General features: G+C 40.5%; 1 protein-coding gene across 4 annotated transcripts in view; it reads left to right on the top strand.

The window, feature by feature from the left end:
• cdin1 (CDAN1 interacting nuclease 1) overlaps positions 1-20,315 on the top strand; it is a 52,450-nt gene that overhangs the window by 560 nt on the left and 31,575 nt on the right. For 3 of the 4 annotated variants that reach the window (XM_044166329.1, XM_044166328.1, XM_044166331.1), the window contains exons 3-6: positions 9,673-9,718; positions 10,722-10,786; positions 11,603-11,663; positions 14,764-14,836. In XM_044166329.1, coding sequence (XP_044022264.1) covers positions 9,673-9,718; positions 10,722-10,786; positions 11,603-11,663; positions 14,764-14,836 — 245 coding nt within the window. The remainder of the gene's footprint in view (positions 1-9,672; positions 9,719-10,721; positions 10,787-11,602; positions 11,664-14,763; positions 14,837-20,315) is intronic. The other variant, XM_044166330.1, reaches the window with a different exon arrangement.

The following is a 20,315-nucleotide window of genomic DNA, read 5'->3' as shown; positions in this document are numbered from 1 at the left end:
CTTACATGTGCGAATGTATTGTGTATGGCTACTGTAGGCGTGTGTGTTTATGTATGACAGAGGGTGAAAACGACAAACTGCTGTGCATAAGCATCTTTTACCATGCTTTGTAACGTTACATTGTGAATCAATGATTAATGTTTAAAATTCACAAAACAAAATGTGTTTAGATAATAGTTTATATGCATGAAATCAAATTAAGGTAAATACAGAGACTTTATCATCTGTCTATCAACTCCCCATAGTTTATTTATCCCTGTGTCTCTTTTTTTATCTTATATTATTAGATATTTATAACCCCATTTAATTCACTTCTTAATGATCACCAATTAATTCCACACAGGTTTCTGTATAGGCTTTCACTACAGCATTAGCCAGTGTTTTGCCATGCAGCGCCTGCACATCCAGAAATCGAAGAGAGAGGTTAATGGTTGTGTTTGCCTTTCTCCTTGACACCGAGGGCCCTCACTTTATTGAACGTAACATGTGTAATCCCCCAAGGCCACCAGGACACCGTGGCTGATCCCGTCGAGGTCACTTACAAAGTCGTATGTATTTGGAGCTTCCTACTTCCATTGTGCTCTAATCACCAATCTAGAAGAAGGTATCAGGTCCCCAAAGGGGACACAGCAGATCTTGAGCTTGCCTTTGTTCTTACTGTCAGCATTTTACAGAATATGTCATGCGTGTAAAGTTCATTCAATATCCTGTATGTTTAGGCACCAACACTAGGAGGTCCTTCTCATGTTTATTTTGAGTTTCCTTTCTCCTTTTGGTTTCCTAATCCAAACTGTCTTTAACAAACAGTCCAAATGCCAGTTTTTCAAAAAGTGGTACTGGTGGGTGTAATAATTAAAGAAAAACACTGGACCGTTTTCATTCCAATAATTCTGCACGATCTCTCTCTCCCGAAGGTGCTGGCTCTTTTGTTTAGTCTTGCTGGTTATTGTTATTATTTCGTTCACCATAACCAATCTTGGGGAGGCCCTTGCTCTTTAAAATCCCTGAGTCTCGTCACTGGGCCTGACAGACAGGCACGGCAGCAGTGTTTTCACAGCCTGCGAAATTATTCTGGTTGTCCAATCAGCTGAGCTGGGCTCTGGAGGGTTAGTGATTGGACTGGCAGGAAATCAGGCTCTTAAGACATAACATATCGACTAGGCCATCCATCATCTCTTAGCATGCGCTCCGGCACGGCAGTCAGCCACCCCCGCCCCACACCCCTCCTGTCCCCTCGGACTGTGTGGGATCCCTGCCACTGCGTAAATATTGGCCAGGCTGGGGCTGGCAGGGGAGGGGGTTGGAGGGGGGGTTAGGGGTTTGTTGTGGACAAGCCTGCACTAAGGCGGTGGGCAAGAGATTGGTTGGATTATAATAGTCAGAGGAGTAGAAAAGACAGGTATCTGGATATCAAATCATTTCACATCGCACTGGGTGATTTCCATATGATGCAAGCAATGCTGAGTGAACTGTAGATTCATGTGTTGTCTACCAGTGTCATGGCGGAGGCTGTGGTAGTTTTTTTAGGGGCATGTGCCATGTTTTTGTTGCAGAGGACACACCTATGAAGTGATCATTTTATCATGTATAAAATATTGTTTCTTATATTTTTATGCTAACTTATCTGTCCAATCAATATATGAAAATTTTCAACAGGAAATGCACGCTGATAGTAATTAGTTGCAATTAATGGTGGACTATAATTTGGTATCATCTGTTATTGATCATATTGTGATGATATCATGGTACTGTGTTATCATTTTTTGCCGACAAAATGAATGTTTATGATCAAATTGTAATTAAAAAGTAAAATTCAAAGAAAGTGGTATTGCATGTGCAAAGACTTGTCTGTAATGCAGAACAGTGGAACATATGTATGCATTACATCATTATGTTGAACATAATTTTATTATTTAACATGTAGTTTTCCATATTTTGATTTATATTTATATCAGAAAAAAAATATTCTTATTGTATCCTGATATTGATTTTAACTGTACTGCCCAGTCTTTTTTTAGGATTAAAACATTAGATTTGAGTTCCAATGATGTAGGTCAATAGGAATAGCCATTATCCTCAAATCTCTGAATGCTGTATTGAGTTCAAAACCATTTCATGCTTTTGATTGGGGACTTAAAAGGAGGAAAATTTAAACTTGATTGTTATAGGCCATTTCAATGTAATTTCCATGGAAGGTCTGTCAGTCTTTCTGTTGTACTATGAGTATGGATAGTGGGAGGAGAGAGGGAGTGTCCCATAGACAGACAGAAAGAGAGAGATTGCGATGTGGAGTCCCTCATCTGTAACGGCTGCATAACACAGATGTTGGGAGTCATCTGTCAGCCTGGCCTCTCTTGCCGGGCCCGAGCTGCTCTGGGGGGAAAAGAATTGGACATGGTGCTGTCACTTTTTACCCCCACTCACAATGGAAGGACATGCAAATATCAACCCCCATTCCTGCCCTCTCTTCCTTGCCCTCCTCTTAGCCAGCCGTGGTGTCCTGCCTAGTATCTGGGCTGCAGCAAGAGGGGTGGGAGGGCTCATCGTAGGCCGGTGCGGGGGAAATGTGACATCAGTCCCATCACGTCCTTCTCTTGCCACGTATTAGAATTGGAAATGATGGGCTGCTCTCTGAGGCCTTGCCTGGCTTCCCTTGGGTCTAGAGGGGACCCCAGTCCTTCCACCCTTTGTCCCCAGAGAGTGTCTGTGTAAGAAGGGCAAGAAAAAGAGGGAGGGAATGTGAGTCCTCTGTGTCCTTCTGTGCTGTATTATGAATGAATTTGGATGTAATGATTACCCCCCTCTTTAAAATGCCATTCAGCTCACTCCTCATATGGCTTTCACAGTCATGAAAGAAGGAGGGTGTGCAGAAAGGGGCAGATGCCCCTGTTTTGGAAAATGCTTAAAAAGTGTGAAGCATCCCTCCCTTCTAAACACAGCCACTGCATCTCTCTCTCCCTTTTACTCACACACACACACACACACACACACACACACAGCTCCCTGGTGAGGAGTCCCTGAACGTTTTTCGAATCGGGCCCTAATGTGCCGTTTTCATCAGCACTGAGGCGGGCTGCAATATGGTGCAGGGGCTCGCTCTGGGAATATGAATGTTGATTAAGCATGCGTTCAGCCTTTTGAAATTCTGAAGAAGTGTCAGAATAATGGATGTTGAGCAAATGTCAAGCATTTGTTAATTTCTCTGTTATTTGGGGTTTATCTAGCATGATCTTTGGAAGGAAGGCAAGGGACGAGGTTGTTGTGGCATGTGCCATTGATATGGTGATTTCTTGGCTACAGACACTTTGTTTTTGATGGTAATATCTAGGCTCAGGGTGAAGCTTAGGGACTTACTCATTGATTATTAATTGTGGCTGTAGTGTTTATCTATTTTTTTACATGCTGGTTAAACCTAAGGATTTGGTAACAGGCACGATGCATTAAACTGGCAAGCTTTTTATACATTTAGTTTAACTTTATAGCTCAACTCCTCAGCAATATCCACGTATTTGTGAAAATCTGTTTTTTACTATTCCTTTATATAATCCTATATTTTACAGTGTAGGGCATAGTTTTAAGAATCTGTTTACAGTTATTTATTGTTCACGCCCAAAAATGTTTACCTTTTTAGGACTCACACTATTACAGTTGCGTATGACCAAGATTACCCAATAATTTTTCAGTATCAGAAGATTAGGAATCTTTGTATATAGCTTAGAAAGCCAAATAACATTTTTGAAAATCAGAAAATGTATCAGCCTTCATCAAACTGCTAAGTTATCTACAGTAACTATCTTTATTGTTATATTGGCCCTCTTAGTAACCAGAAAATTCACATTTTTATTTTCAGTTCAAAAACCATTTACTAACTAAAGATCGCCTGGATCAAGGTTTTTAAGGTGAGGGGGATCTAAAGACATACCTACTCATACTGCCGAAGTTTTAAGCATATAAAATTTATAAACAGTGCAGGTGCTATATGTCCCAGTTGGAATGTTTCTAGATTTCACTGTGATTTCCACTATTGTCTCTGTGGAATCAACTGAGTTGCTCTGTTGTAGCTCTTGCGAAGGTAGAATTCTACAGCTATTTTGTTGCCTGCAAGTGGCAATGACATTACCCAGAGACTGATCTAGTGCAGAGCCTGTGGGGGAAGCCCCGACGGCCTCCAATGCACAGCCTCACACTTCTGGCTGCCCATATTGAACAAAACACAAACTGGCAGTTGGGGCTTAGGGGTACAACCCTTGAAGGCTGAGAGGCTGGCAAACTAATTCCACAGTTTTATGTGGTTAGATGAGCATTGGAAGGGTAAAGGGATGAATGAAGTGTGAGCAGAGAAGAGAGATGTGGTAAGAAGAGAAGCTGTGCTGACTTTACAACTCCATGTCAGGCTAAGGAGTTCATGAATAATAGATGCAATCAATTACTTGATTAGGAAGCACAGGAATGACTACTTCCTCTTCATATCGTAAGGTAGTTGTCCAAGCACAAACTATAGATTATAAAGCCTTTTCGGCTCATTGGGCTAAAAACACTAAGGAAAGCAGCCTGTTGCTTAAGTAAGGTATAGCAATTATAAGGGACACTATCTTGAAGGATGAAAACTGTGGTTATTGGATTGCTAGACAGAATAAGATGTTAATATTAGTAGAAGCAAATTATTGACACAGGAGTATGAGCTATTGTGCGTAAGACCAACTTATTGTGCGCTGTACTTGGTGGTAGCATCAGTGTCGTCCCTCAACCCCCAAAGCTATACACACACAGAGAGAAACCTACAGCATAGAGTACCACAGTTCAGCTGGGCAGCTATGGTAGAGTCTCTTGCCCCAGGTCCTCTTTGCATACTAGGATCAATTGCAAAAGAGGAATGAAACAAATTGCCCAGAATGGTACAAGTTCCCCAGCCACGCTTGGGGGGGAGTAGAGAATTGGTCAGTGTAATGTGTTCCTTTGCCAGACCAGTGGTCGCTCGCCACTTGACAGATAACATGGACCTCATTTTCATTTTCCATGAGAGTTTCCAGAAGCAGCAGTGACAGTAATTACACGATAACAATGGCAACGCACTATAATAGTTATAATGTGTTTTGTCATAGACAGAGTCATGAAGATCCCTAGCTTTCAGGAGGAATCACAATTAGGGGGATGATTGCGGGATCTTTGCCGCACTTTTTGCCACCTTAATATAACAGTTCTGACATCTTAGGGCACCTCAGCAGACAGAAATTTTAAAGATTGTAATAAAGTGAAGGGGGCTGTGTAGGGGTCATATTTGTTGTCTATTAGGACAATTGTAGGCAGTGAGATGCCCTGGTGTGCTTCTGCTAAAGCCATTTCTGTCCACAGCCCCCCGCAGGCTTGTAGGTTTGTATGGCCTTCCGCTGAGAGACAGGGGGGTCACTATCAGTAAATGTAGTGGAATGTACTCTGAGTCAGACCTTTGGTAACTCTTTCTTCAGTTATGGGGGTTATAGGGAAACTGTTGATTTGCCATACTTTACATGCTAACTAATGAAAAATAAAGAAAAGAAAATAATAATGAAAATGATAGTACATTTCTGTAACTATAGTAAATGCCATACATGACTGTTGTTGCATTGATTGTAATAGGAAGAAGGCTTTACAGTTGTTTTGCAGTAAAACTAATTTGAACTGTAAACATGTGTGCTCATTGTGCAAGTATTTGTTTGAGGCTGCATGACACACTGAGATTTGTGTTTGTTTCTATCTCTTGTCAAAATATATCACATTTATACATTAACGTGTAAAGATTTTTTTGGTACACATTTGTTTTGCTGCTGATGACGGCAGGCTTAGCTGAGAAACAGATGTTAGCATTTTGCCTATCAGCATGTGTAATTAGCAACATTTGCATATCCAGATTCAGCTCTTTTTCACTTTTATAAAATATTGATCTATAGGAAAGTAAATGCTTAATATATTATTGTCAGCACTCTTGCTTGAATGAAATCCTTAGATGAGATATAAATCCTAACTATACTAGGAAAGCATCAGCTAATAATTATAGTAATGGGGGTGTGGATAACATTAGATCAAGGTATTAAAACTAAACAATATTTCCATACACTTTGTAGGAGTGAATCGTTTTATCCATGTCATTCCCTTTTCAAAATAGCTTAATTGCCATTAGTAAAAATACGTGCTATGCCTCACTTAGCCAGTTCCATGCCCTGAAGAGTCGCACCATGCAACACTCTCTGCATGCAGATCCACCAAATGCTAAGTACTGTCGCAGCATATGATACCAATGCCATTAGCCAGGTGGCTTTCATTACCTAAATTACAGCTATTGTTTATAATTAATTTTTTGCAAATAGGAAGATTCTGAATATAATTGATAGCTTGAATTTTCCCCCATCTCCTATTAATTAGGTTGATGGGAATTGCTAGGCTTTTTGCTGCTGTTTTTCCCTGTATGTTTAAGACACTGATACACTCTGAATGCATAAGGAGATAAGGCAATTCAACACTGAAACATGAATTTGTCAGATTCATAACCAGTGGATAGCCTAACTTAATAGAGCCTAAAGCACTGACCAGACAGGCATACCAGCTCCATGACAAAGTGAAAGTCCCTAATTGTTTTTAATTTAATCTGCTGCTTTACTATTTTGGGTGCCAGTGCATATTAATGCTCTGTCTTATGTTGTAAGGAAGGGTAATTAGGTTGAGAGTGAATGATTCCCTAACCACTCTTCTGTCTCCCAACCTTCTGTTTCCCCATGTTCTAAATTATATCCAAGAGGGAGGGATTTTTATTTTTTTCTACTCACATAAAGGTCAATGTAAGGATGCATTGCAATGTGACGGACTCTTTTGGAAATTAATTTTCAAATATATTCACTGTTTTCTTTAATACAGTTTGATAATTTAACACTGGTTTGAAACTAAACTGGCAAACCTCTGTAATTCAAAAAATGCAATCAAGTAGGCTAAGTAAGTAGGAGAGAGATTAATGAACTCAATTGTTTACATAGACATTTTACAGATGTATTGAAAAAACAAGCTTTCCAAGTTCTCCTATTCTCTGTCATAGCCAGAGGGTTGTTTTAGGATTAACTCTGAGAAGAAATTTGTCTAATCTAACAATTATTTTAAATAAGCGACATTACTATACAAATCTTGTTACCTTGTTGTCTTTTTTCTACTTTAACTTTATGTCATATAGCATTAAAAAATGTTTTATACAGAAACTAATCCGTCTGCTGTGCTCATCATGCGCACAAATCTGAATAAAATGCTGCTCATTAGCTTTGTTTAGAGCCAAAAAAAGACTTCATCTGGTTTTGGAATAGTTATGTTATTTTTTTTTGTTATCAGTTTATTTTCATAACCACTGAGTCCCTCAAATGCTTGTATTATGAGGCAAGGGAGTGGATGTATCACAATGAAAATGTAATGCAACTGTGCAGCAGGCAGATCAGATCCCAATTGTAAGACTGTACTTAGCTCCATATTTTAGCATGAAGTGAGCGTACTGTTCCCAGGAGAGCACAGGTTGGATATACATTAATGTAAACCCCGCAATAACTTACTATTAATGTCTTTTAAATGGAAAAAGGGCAGTATGCGATATGAACGCAATGTAAAACGTAGACAACTCTTCAGGTATCTGCCCTCATCTCTTTACATTGCTCTCATTATTTTTATATTTTTTAAATCTTAAAATATTTGTTCTTGTTTTGGGACTTTTCAGTGTTTTTGATGCTTTTGTCCAGTTTTGATGTTGGAAAAAACTGATTGAGGTAAAAAAAAAAAAAGAAAAGAAAAAAAAAGTCCCCAAAGTTTTTGTTGTGTTTTTGAAACAGATATGTTTTCCCAGATATTTAGAGCAGTTTATGTCCCTTTAAACTTAACAGGGTATAGATTTAGCAATTAGGCGGTAATCATGCTCATTATAGAGAGTAATCCATTTAAAACCTAACAGATGTCTCTTCCAACAGGGGGTCGTGATGGTCCCATGCCAACAATAAGGCTGTAATGTTGTTGAAATGCTCAGGTGCAAGGTTGAAGTGTGGAAGAATTTTTTTTCCTTCCTTAAGTGTCCACATGTTGACAGTTGACCATTTAATGGCCCACTTAATTGCAGTGCCCCTTCGTCCCCAAGCATCATTGTAAATTAATGCTGAGGTGGCAGTGTTTTTCTGAGAGTTTCCCCTTATTCTCCTTTACTTCATACATTTGTTCCTTCACTGTAACTGTAAGTTTGTGGTTGACGAGACTCATCTGTGTGATAGGTCTAGCCCCAGGGAGTTTGAATAGTTGAGAATTAGCTGTTCTCCAGCAAGAGCAGTAAAACTGTTTAAACCCAAGATGACATCTTTGGTGGGGTAAGTCATTATAAACTGCTAAACTATTCCAGTGGTTGAAATGCTTTTATTAAGATTTGGTCACAGACTGAGACTCTAGACAGAACTCAATGTTTGAGATTTCTTTGGCTTTGTTTACATGTCACATAGTTATTTCATGGTTTATAGTGATAGATGTCGAATGCCTATGTGGACTCAATATTTCAATGCAGATTGCAAGCTTTGGCTTCTTGTCAGTATTTACATACTACTCTCAGGTGACTTGTAATGAAAAGTCCATTAAATTTAACAATCAAGTGTACTGAGAGCATTGTATGGAGACACAAAACCACTAGAGACTATCACAGAGCAGTTTGTATGTGTGTGCATGCTTCTACTGCAATTTTTTATTTTTATTTTTTTTATATATGCAGGGTGGAGGGATGTATCATCCAATTAGAATAATATCTGTCACTGCTTTAAATATCTTCAACTCAAAGGATGCTGTGGGGGTTGGGGAGGGGTATCGAAGGGGCTGTGAGTCCCTGTTGGAGCTGCCTGTTTTCCAGGTTTGCCTCTCTGCCAGGTGTTTGACATTGACTGGAGCTGGAGATGAATGTAACTTATGGCAACCCATGGAATTGACCGACTCCTGGGAATCCCAGCTTCCTGCAGTGAAAGTTTCCATTTTCAAAGCCCATCAGTTGCAGTGGGAGGGCTCCAGAACGACCCATATGCCAGCACTGACAATGAAGCAGGAAAACTTTCTCCTATCCGTGTATTACTACACTACTCACACAAACAAATACACACACTCAGTGGTCAACCCCTTTGCAAAGAGACATCTACCAAACAAGGGAGTGTAATTGCCAGTGAATGCTGTGCTTCTCTCAGGACTTGAATCCTATCAATTATTTGCATGAATGTCAATTAATGACATTAATGTTATTCATTTCTCTGTTTAGTTTGGCTATGAGTGAGTGTTCTTGCCTTTTATGTAGTTTTACAACAGCAGAAACTGCACTTCAATTAAGGACAATTTAGCTTTCATCACTCTTTACTGGAGGGAAAGGGGATGGAAGAAGATGGTATGTATGAATGAGTGAAAGAAAAAAAAACGGGCTATATTTTTTTCATCTCTCATACCACACACAACCTCCTCCTTTCTCCCACCCCCACGCCATCATGGCAGGAATCCTTTGTCAGAGGTGTTCATCTGGAACAACTTTGCCACACTTGTTTTCATGTTCTTTTAGATTACAGGGCAGCTGGCCCCAGCTTTGAAGCTCCCCCTCTTCCTTTGTCTCTGTGCAATGCACTCTGGTAATTAACTTTGTCCTTCTTTTATTTGTTCCAGTCACTCGCAGTCCACTCTTCTGAGCATCTTCTCCCTGGAGTACCAGGTTAGAAGTTTTCTTCCTTTGTGAGCCCTGACAGGTGCCTAATTGAATGATGAATGTCCCTTTATTTCTTTGTAATTGAACTGCCAGCTCTCTGATTGGTTTGGAGGATGCCCCCCCACACCCCACCACCATACCCCCGTTTATTTCACCCCCACACCTCCACTCCCTCCTCCTCCTCACGTTCACGTTGAGGGCCCTTGCCTGACTGAGCCTCAGTGGATGTCTGCCAAGCCTTCCCATCCATCTGTCTAATAACATCTAGCCCCTGCTTATTTGGTGGACCTGTAATAAATTATGCTAAACCATTATTATTCTGACAATAATAATTTCCCCGTGTAGTGCGGCTGCGTGTGCTAAATGTTTGCTGACTCGCACTGTCACTGCTGCTTTCCACGGCTGACAGCGGATGATGATAAATGGCCACTGCCGCCAGTGGCAGAAGGCAGCACAGGCAGAAAATGGAGTCATTTATCATCCCCCTGACAGGTGTCAGTCACACTGCCTGTCTCTGTGGAATTACATTTTTTTGTGTGTAGTAGTTTTTAAATAAGTTGTTTTTTAACCAATGCTCTTCCTCTTTTATCCCCTATCCTCCTCCTTCTCGGTGAAGATAGCAATTGAATTGCATGGAAATGTCAGGGTGTGGAATGTGGAATAAGGTCATTGTTTGATCGAAAAAGGGGAAATGAATACAAGGTTTGAGTGAGGGGGCTACGGGGTTTGAACAAGGTTGCCTGGGCCACTTTGACCCCCAGCAAACTTAGTGAAATTAAATTACTGTGACCCGAGATGTCTTGCGCTTGTTGATATACAATAGAGCATGAAAGAGGACCCAAGGCTAAACAAGTCTGCATTTTATTCAGGTGGACTGGAAAAACGTAAAGCTTTTACCTCCTAGCGAAGTGTATTGTATGGAAATATCTTTATTATTGATACTTCATTTATCATTATTATTATTATTATTATTATTATTATTATTACATCTGTGTTCTCTTTGTGACAGAAACGAACCAAAAGAACATTCTCAAGACACCATGCACCAGATGTTATTGAAAGCCACTACCAAAGGTGCTGTATTACTTTGGATTGTATTGCTTTATTACTCTTCTCTCCTCTTTCTAGCACTCTCTGTTTATCTTCCTCTCATCTCTATCACTGTTTTTTCTTTTTTTAAAAATCTGTCTCCCACTCTTGCGTGCTCTCTTTGTCTTCTCCGTTCTCTGACTCTCAGTCAGAGAGTAGGTGGGCCACCATGACAGATATAATCTCCTCCAAACAAATCACCACCCTCAGGATTCATTCCAGACCTCCACTTGCACCTGCTAAGCTAAAGCTCTGTTCTCCATGTCAAATTGAAAGCAGAAAAATAAATAAATAACTAGCCATTGGACATTTGCCTCACACAGGCTTATGATGGGATGATTATCTGTAATTCAATAAATAAAAAAAGAAAAACAGGCTGTAGGGGGGGAAGCCTCTTTGCATATTGCAATTAGCCTTTATCTAGCTTATTAGGCCATTGTTCTGGGGAAAACAAGGCTGGATAATGCACTTCTAATCCACTTACAACAACAAACCTCAGAGATGATCTGGGTAAGATCAGGGGGGAGCAGCAGTTTTAGCTGGCGAGGGAAAAAAGGCTTTTTGGGCGGCAGGGGTTAACTTAACTATCATATGCTTGTCTGGCTTCAAGGAAATTTGAAGCCCTTCAAGCAGTGCTGTTTTAACCGCACCAAGCCTGCCATATGCCACCTAGGGCAAAGTCATCAGGGACATTAGCATGTCTTGGCTAGCCTGCTCTAGTCCCCTCTACCCTTCTGTCTGCCTTTGTTGGCCATGTTTTTTCACTGCTGTTGTTCTTCATTATTCTTTGTTATAATGAAGGTATCTGAGTGAAGCCAAGGCACATCCCACTGCTCCCGTCCTGCTGGAGTTGGCCATTGAGGTAATGGCATAACCTTCAGGTTTTTTTTTCTCTCTCTCTCTTTTTTCTTATGTTTGAAAAAAATCTCTTCAACTGATCCTTGTTTTCTATACATGGGTTTTCTATACATGGGTATAGAAAACAAGGTAGATCTGTAGAAGTTGGCTGCAGTTTTTGATTTTCTCCCTTGTCTGTTAGTCATTATCAAAATTGGTAAAATGGTCCGCTCCATTATCAATTATTTAATGTAATTAGCTCTCACCTCCATTAAGCAGATGTGAAAATACTTTTTGTGTTTTATTATGTAATTTTCCAAATTGCACTTCAGTCAGAGTTGCCACAAACTGCGGACAGGTGAGGGCAGGGTCACTGGTTAATTCTTCTCTTCATCACTTCATCACTTGTTTACTTTAGGAGGTCAGTGTAGGATTTGTGCTCTTGTTAACAAATGGTATTCATACATATAATTCTATGTGAACTTAAATCCAAGTTTTTCAGTGGTACAGAACTCAAATAGAGGGTGGTGGGTGTTTGTTATAAAATAGCCTCATGCTTTAAGTACTTAAGTTATTCACATGACCAAGTTTCTGCATCTACTCAGTGGCCACTAGTGTTTCTTACATTTTGCACCCAGTCAATAAATAATAATTTCCATTAAGGTAGTACCAAAGAATCAACCAACAGTTCCTACTCAGTCAACAAAATGCAGCAAAAGCAGCTAATGTGGCTGAATTACTATAGAATTAATGCAGTACGTTTTAGATTATTATGCTATTTTATACTGCATAGCTGCATGTTTTGTGAAGCCAGATATTGATATTTTTTCCCACTTATTTATTTTTTTGTCATTTGAATGCATTGTTATTCCAGTTTCCTCTTATTTTCATTGTTAGAATAGGCTGCGTAACCTTTTAAAATATTTAAATGCACATTTCAATTTTTATTGGTGCTTACACCAGGGAACAAGATTTGAGAGTTTCTTAATCTAAAATCAGAGTAGTTCACATGCATCAGTGGCACCTCAAAGCTAACTGCCATTATTCATTCTCCATTTAATTGACACATGATTTTTTTTCTCCAAAGGATTAAATTCAGCTCAGAGATAACTGTCTATGAACCGTTTAACTGTCATTTTAATATGCTACTTAACATTTAAACCAAGCACTCATGGTCTCCCAGACCACTAATTGATGTAGTTTCATCCCTTTATGAGACAATATATCTCCAACAGAGGGAAATGATTAACAATGATGAAAACTATTCATGAATTGCTTTTTTTGCCCCCAGAAGTCTTCCATGAATGAGGCTTCTAAACTCAACATTTGCTGTTTTTTTGCATGCTTTATATGGAGCTTTAAGTAAAGGTTACTTAAACATACAGGATTTAGAACAGGTGCGGTTATGTTGTTCTGTATGTGACACCTATTAGCTTTGGGGGCTAATAAAACCAGAGTTTTACTGAACAATAATTGTTTTCTGCAGGAATTCAAGGATCTGTGAATCTTAGTCACATGTTAAACTCATGAAGTGCTGCGGTCTGACCTGAGAATGGAGATGGACTCATGATTAATATGAAAATTAGGGAGACGCAAGTACCTGAACTAATCAGGTGGTCCTTATTCAGGCTGGGCCAGCGTTCATAATGTTGCCATTTTTCATGTGTCAGCCCTGATGCAGGTTACCAGGAATCTGATGCTCTCATGTTATCCAAAGGTGTGAATGGAGAGCAGGCCAATAAGCACAAAGAGGAAAGGATTGAGAGGAGATAAGAAAGGGAGAGAAAGTGAGAAGGGTTAGGGAGAGGAAAAAGAGCTACTCTAGCTGCAAGCTACAAATGCTAAGTCTGAAACACTATCAGAGGTCTTAATGAAGATATAAACTCTGTGCTCACCCCTTAGTTATTATAGACATATTTGGCCTTTTTTTACAAGCTACCTTCTTTGTGGAATATTATTGAGATGTTAACAAATACTACTGCGGGTAAAAAGACATTGTTTAGACAGAAGCTGCTCTGCTCCCAGCGTTACCAGGAAGCATCAGAGAAAAGATGAAACGCACTATTCTCACTATAGGCTAAGGGCAAATTCACTTTTGGTCCCCAATTATGCTAACAAGAGAAAAAATGATCTGGCTGCAAGAATGTTGTGTTTCATAACGAGCTGGCTAGGAATAGCACTCAAGCAATATTTTAATTCCCTCCATACTGAAGAGGCTTTGAAATACACAAACTTTAAAAAGAAATTCGCTCCATACGCCTGGTATGCTATACATACCTCTGAACATTTGGGACTTTTTCTAATTCTTCACACACTTTCATGGTAATATTATTTAGAATGTGTGGAAAGGATTTATGTGCTGATAAGAATGGTGTCAGATAGACACCTTGAGTATCAGTCATTAGTGCTCCCTTACCTGTCAGAGCTTCTCCCTGCATTCAAACCAAAAACATCGCACACCTCTCAAGGTGTGTTTGTGTTCAAAGAGTGCTGCAGCCATAGGTTCTATCCTTCCTATTAAGGACTGCATTCCCACAGTCCCTCCGGTGTGTCCTGTTGATTCCTGCAGTTTTGCCTTGGTGATCATCCTATGATTAAAGCTCTCCATTGTCCTCTAGCCTGGGCATAGTTTGTTCCGCTTTTTCATATGAGATGAGAGACTACAGTTGTTCGTTTGACAGAGGCGAAGACAATTCAGCTGGGTAGCTTGGCTGCGTAATAGGCGATCCCTTGTTCCTGTGGGAAAGGTTATTGCAAAGCAAGGCTTTCAAAGACCAATTTGCACAGGGATTGTTGAAAGTTAGGTCAAGGTTTGGAAACGCAATAATATCATTTAGAGCCATTACAATCATTATTATCTATGTGACATCAGCCGAAGGTAGACTGGCCGTCTATTTTCAGTGCCGTAATTCTTAGGCTTTTTGAAATATGTTTGCACTTCTAACTGGATGTGGGATTTAGTCTGAAGTTTTGTAAATGGAGTAATTCTCCAGAGAGGAATAACAGTTCCACTATACCTATGTTTTGAAGTAGCATTAAATGCCCATTGATGCCATAGCCTGTTTTTTATTAAGGCAAATTCTTCAATTCTTTTTTTTTTTTTTTTTTGTTCAATCTATGTAAAGGTGGATCTGTCTCCTGCACTGATGGCTCGTATCATCCTCGACAGGTTCCTTCAGGGCCTGGAGGGTGGAATGCGTGAGTAACACCTTTCCATTTCTCACTCTGTCCATTCTATCATTCCCCCCATCAGTCTTAATTGTAGCACTTTGTCTTTTGAATCCCTTTCTGTTTGAGTCCCAATTCCAGTTCAAGATTCTGTATTTTCAGCCTGTCCAAGCCTAATGAGAGACAGACCACATTTAGTAGTAGCTGCATCCCAGGGCACATGACTGGCAATTAAGCACTGGGGGGACCACCCACCTCTCAACTGCAGTGTAGATCAATGCTAGCTCACCTCATCAGTGTTATTTATAACACCCCTGATTTCTTTCCTCACCCTCCTTCATTCCCCAATGCAACCATCTACCCCCTACCTTTTCTTCTTCTCTTCTCTTTCGTCCCTGCTGAGGTCCTCTGAGGAAACTGAGTTGAGGAAAAGTGTGGCAGAAAAAGCAAACCATTCCTAGGTAATGCTGATGGGCACGCTGCGGGAGAACAAAATTCCAGATGCAAATATTTTTGTTGAACATGTCAGAGACCAGAAATTGTCCAGAAATTGGGTGAATAATTGTCCACATTCTGGTTAGTGTCTTCCTCTCTAGAACTTTCTTATGTAATCTTCTGTAATATTTTTTGGCATGAATACTGGCATAATTTGCAGTTACACCTTTTTACATGTAACATTTGTTAATTCATACAAAAACCCTTTCTCTCCCTTTTTTTTACTTCAGGAACTCCCAATATCACATGCACACATGATTCTATATAATTTCAATAGGCCTATCCTGGATTGTGTGTGTGTGTCTGTGCAGTAGTCAGTGCTTTGTGAGTGAATAGCATGATGTCAAAAAGACGTGCTTCCAATTTAATCAAGAAAGAGATTAAAGTGGATGTGTGTTATTTTCAACTTCGCCACAGCACAGCCATTTGTCAAAGTCAAAGATGTGATTGCTTTGGACCCACCGTTATCCACTGCCTGTCAAAATACTAGTCTGAGCAGCTTGTAGAACAGGGCATTCATCCAGGAGAAGAACTCCATCTCAGATAATAGCGCACTGCATCCCTCCATCTCCATACAGTGAGAGCATGCTTTATTATTGCTTAGAATAGATTTGTAGCAGATGAAACTTCCTGGATGATCGTTGTTTAATTTCAAAACAGTGTTGTAACCATGCAGTATCTCAGTGTTACACTAGCCAGTAATGTCATGGTCATGGTTCTCCTTATAGAAAGTGATTTCACAGAAGCCATCTAGGCTTTCACAGGATAATCATAGATCCAAATCAGTCTAACTAAGCCTAGATGCTGTGACAAAACACTATTATTTAGATCTGATTAATATCTACTATTTTATCTGGTTAAAGTAGTTTGACTGTTACCTGCTATACGAATATGTGATTATACTGTACCTTTCCATTGTTGCCAGCTGTAAAGTCAGTTGCTTTGAGGGTGACTTCCGTTTCGACAGAGCTCCTCTGCAATGTCTTCATGACCTGCTTGGCCTTTGCAAATGAACTGCTGCCCACATGGGCTGCACAGTCAAATCATCCAATCTCCCTGTGTGTATATTAGACTCCAGTAATGTGCTGCCATTATAAAACAATGCAAGGATAATTGTCTTTGCTGGCAATTAGCTAACAGGTTGGTCCAGTGCTATTGTCAGGCATATCCGTCATGGCCTCCTCCAGCACCAGACTGCGCTCCAGTGTGCATGTGTGTGTATTTGTGTGTTTTTGTCAGACTCCAGAGGGAGGGAGGGCAGGCGCACTGCAAAGATCAATAGACTTCTATATAAGGGACATTACCCCCAACTGGATCAGTGGCTTGCCTTTGCCTAGCACCATTGTTTTTTTATTCCCCTTCTCTTTCCCTTTGCATTTAAGAGACACAGGAATGGGGCCTTTGGGACTGTGGAATATATGTACAATCACTAGTGCTGGATCAATACAGAGTTTTAAATTGTTTTCTGTCCCTTCCTTGTTTTGTTTTGCTCGCTTGTTGTTGCCCCCTTCCTTCCTCCCTCCCTCCTTCCCTCCCTCCTTCCCACTAGCTACACACACCACCACCACACCTCAACATGACGACACCACCAACAAGCTGCCTCCCCCCTCTCCTTGCAGCAAAAGTATTGGAGAGAGCATCAGTCAAGCAGAATGAAAGACTATCTGGTGGCGCTTGTAAATAAATCAATACATTCAAAGCAGTTTTATCACGTATTGAATATGATATCAACATCCATAATGCTCCTTGTCTCATGGAAACAGGCTAGGCAGTAGGGGAGGAAAGGTCACATGTGCACTTTTACACTGTTTATATCCACTATATTAAGGTCACTAAAAGCTGCACTGGAACAAGCTAATGTTTGGAGTTTTTACTGATTATCAAAACAAACAAAACTTTAAATTGATTTATTGAAAACTGAACTGATATCGCTGAAAATTATATTTCAAAATAGTTTAGGAATGATGTTTGAAATGGACGGATATCATAAGATGGATTAAACCTACACACCTCTCAGTTCAGTAAATGATACAATTACGTTGTAAACAGCCGTATTGTCATTTCAATTCTGTCTGTAGATACTACCTCTCAGAAGTCACTATAAGGCACATTGGGGGAGCTCCTGCTCTTTCTTTTCCCCTTCCTGCTATCTCTTCATCTTTCTCTCTATTCCTCCTTTGACAGGACTTGATGTGCCTCTAGATTTAGACATACTTTTTTGAGGAGGCAATTTTGCTAGCTATTTGACCTTTTCCATTTTCCCAAGGCCCAGCTCCAGATTAGATTGCTGCTCCATGTTTTGTAACTATGTGATTCGACCGCCTTTAAGATTTATTGTCACATTCCTTTACAGAAGCCTTGTACGCAAGGTTATAAATGTCCTGTGTTTGATGTTAACACTGTGAGAATGTTAGCGTCTACTATGATCCTTTGGTTCCTTGACAGAATTCATAATAGCTTCAGTGTTTTGCAGATCAGATGTGTTGATAACTGAATATTGTATTATGTTCTATCCAGTAAAATCTCAACTTCCACTATGATTGCTATGGTTCCTCCTCTTTTGTCTTCAAGTGCTCCTTTCTTCTCTCCCTCACCTCTCCAATGTGGTGGAGTTGGTGTGTATATGCAGCCTTTTTTTTTTTAAATAATGAGAGCAAGGGCACTTCATTAGCAAGACGGGAGGGACTAAGGAGGCGAAGGCAGGATGAGTGTTTGTGTGCGTGTGTGTATGCATGCAAGGGGTGGGTGCAAGGGAGGTAAGCAGCAGCGTGGCACTTCACTTGACAAGTATACTAATTACTCCTTTTCAGCAGAGAAGCTCTGCCTCTGCCACAGTCTAATGGCCTGACCTAGGAAGCCTCTCTCCATAGCAGAGCTTCCCCAGATCTACTATTACTACTGCTACACACACACACATAGACGTGCGCACATACACACACACAGAAATGTAGAGTCTCATCTCACTGCTATCAGGGAGAATCAGGTGGAAGCAGATCAGTTCTGCCCCAGTAACCTCTTCAGGGACTGGGCTCCTCCTGCACAGGAGATACCACCTCATATCATCAACTAGCACCTACACACCACCACAGATAGCTTTAAAAAAACGCATTTTTTCCCCCTTCCTCTCATCTCCCTCTCTCTCTGTCTCTCTCCCTCTTTCCCATCTTATGTTTTTTTCAATACGGGAGGATAAATTTAAAAGGAGTAAATTGGAAAATCAAATGAGGGCTTTAGGCAGCCGCAGAGATTTGCAGAGCTGTCGGCCAGCGTCGCAGAGCCTCATCCATCATGTCCCACAAGTAGTCAATTCCTCTAGTATCTGTAAATGTTTTCAGATATTAGCCAATTTATATGCTCCGAGATTCATCATGGAAAATCAGCTTTAGCGGCGCACATTATCAGGACCTGTCTCTCCCTTGCTCCATGAAGTTTGATGAACGAGTGCCCCTCCACAGCTCAATGGCTTGTACATGGGGAGTGTGTGTGTGTGTGTGGGGGGGGGGTTATATAGAGGAAATGGGTAAGTGCCCCCCCATCCGTGGAAAAAAGTGGGTTTTTTAATTAATAAACAAACTTGCAGAGGAGCTCATCAGTGTCAGGGGCAATAACAATCGTCATCCGTTATTGTTTATTACGTCCTCCCTCAACAAATGTTGCTATCTAATGAGGTTTCTCAACATTTTTTTGTTTGAGATAATGACTTTTTCACCCTAGTGGAGAAAGGAAGAGTAGTTACAAATGACACAAGTAAGCAATAAGAAATCAAGCCAAGGTTATGTCGCTGTTACCTTGCCTTTATATAGTTTATCTTGTTTTGGAGTTGCATATGAAAACAGGCTTGTGATTTGTTTACACTGGTTGTTTTCTTTAGCAAACCTCAATGGAGGCGTAGCGTTTCACATCTATTATTCTCCTCTTCTCTGTTCTTTCTGTTCAGATGTTGACGGTGTGATATGGTGCCTTAGTCAGAATTTATACCAACATGGGACAATTACAGTAAATTTGGTGAATGTTTACAAGGTGCAAAGTCGTGCTGCAGGGCTTTGTTCTCTGTGTCTGGTGTTCTTCAGATTATTCTTTTTATTTTCCTGCGCGTGTTTTATGTGTGCGTCTGTGTGTGCCTCGAGTGTGTGTATTTAAAGAGCATTGTGTGTGTGTGTGTGTGTGTGTGTGTGTGTGTGGTGGTAGTTGGGGAGCTCAGGGTGTCATAGAGGAGTGCTGCCGTGCAAGGCGGGGGCGTCTTTAATAAATGTATGCTGATGTTGGAGGCTGCAACGATGCGAGGGATGCAAGGGCCCTGTTGTTATTTACTGCTGTGTTTGTGCACAGCAGCGAATCCTGGGCCTGCAAATGGCATTACAGCCGGTGATGAATGAGCATTAGGGTAAACTCATTTTAAAAGCATCCTGATTTATTAGCGGCCTGGCCTTCCATTTTCATCAGGTCAGTGCTTGGCTGAAATTCCACAATGTCAGAGCCAAGGTCAGCTCTTTATGGCTATTTTTAACCCCATCGCTCAAAAAGAGCAGGAGTAAGGGATCCTATCACTTATTATGGCCATCTACCAAAAATATCAAAGGGCTGGAGAGACAAGGAGAGAGAGAGAAGCCTAGTCCTGGAAGCGTGTGTTTGTGTGTGTTATGTGAGAGACCAAAATGTGGTGGTGGTCAACCTCCAATTATGAGCGCTAGTAAGACAAGAGCTTTAATGGCTACCATTTGCCTTCGGGGAGGTTTATTGCACACTACTGTTTTGCAGAAGCAGCGTCAAATCTATAAAACGACCATTAGGAAGAGGGAAAAAATCAATCAAAATGCCATTAAAGTGGAATAAGTTGCCAATATTGCTGATGTGGTTGCGGGTCCTTTGATTTTCCTTCAGATTATTAGGCACAGTCGAGTAGTGACTTTGTTAAGGGAAACCAGTGTTGTTGGGGAGTAATATGTCTCTTGGCTTCATAAAGTTTGCTGCCTCATATTTCCCGCTTTATTGATTATCCATTATCATTTGTCAT

This window comes from Siniperca chuatsi, linkage group LG15 (genome assembly GCF_020085105.1).
Source record: "Siniperca chuatsi isolate FFG_IHB_CAS linkage group LG15, ASM2008510v1, whole genome shotgun sequence".
Lineage (NCBI taxonomy): Eukaryota > Metazoa > Chordata > Actinopteri > Centrarchiformes > Sinipercidae > Siniperca > Siniperca chuatsi.
This window is presented reverse-complemented; position numbering and strand designations above follow the sequence as displayed.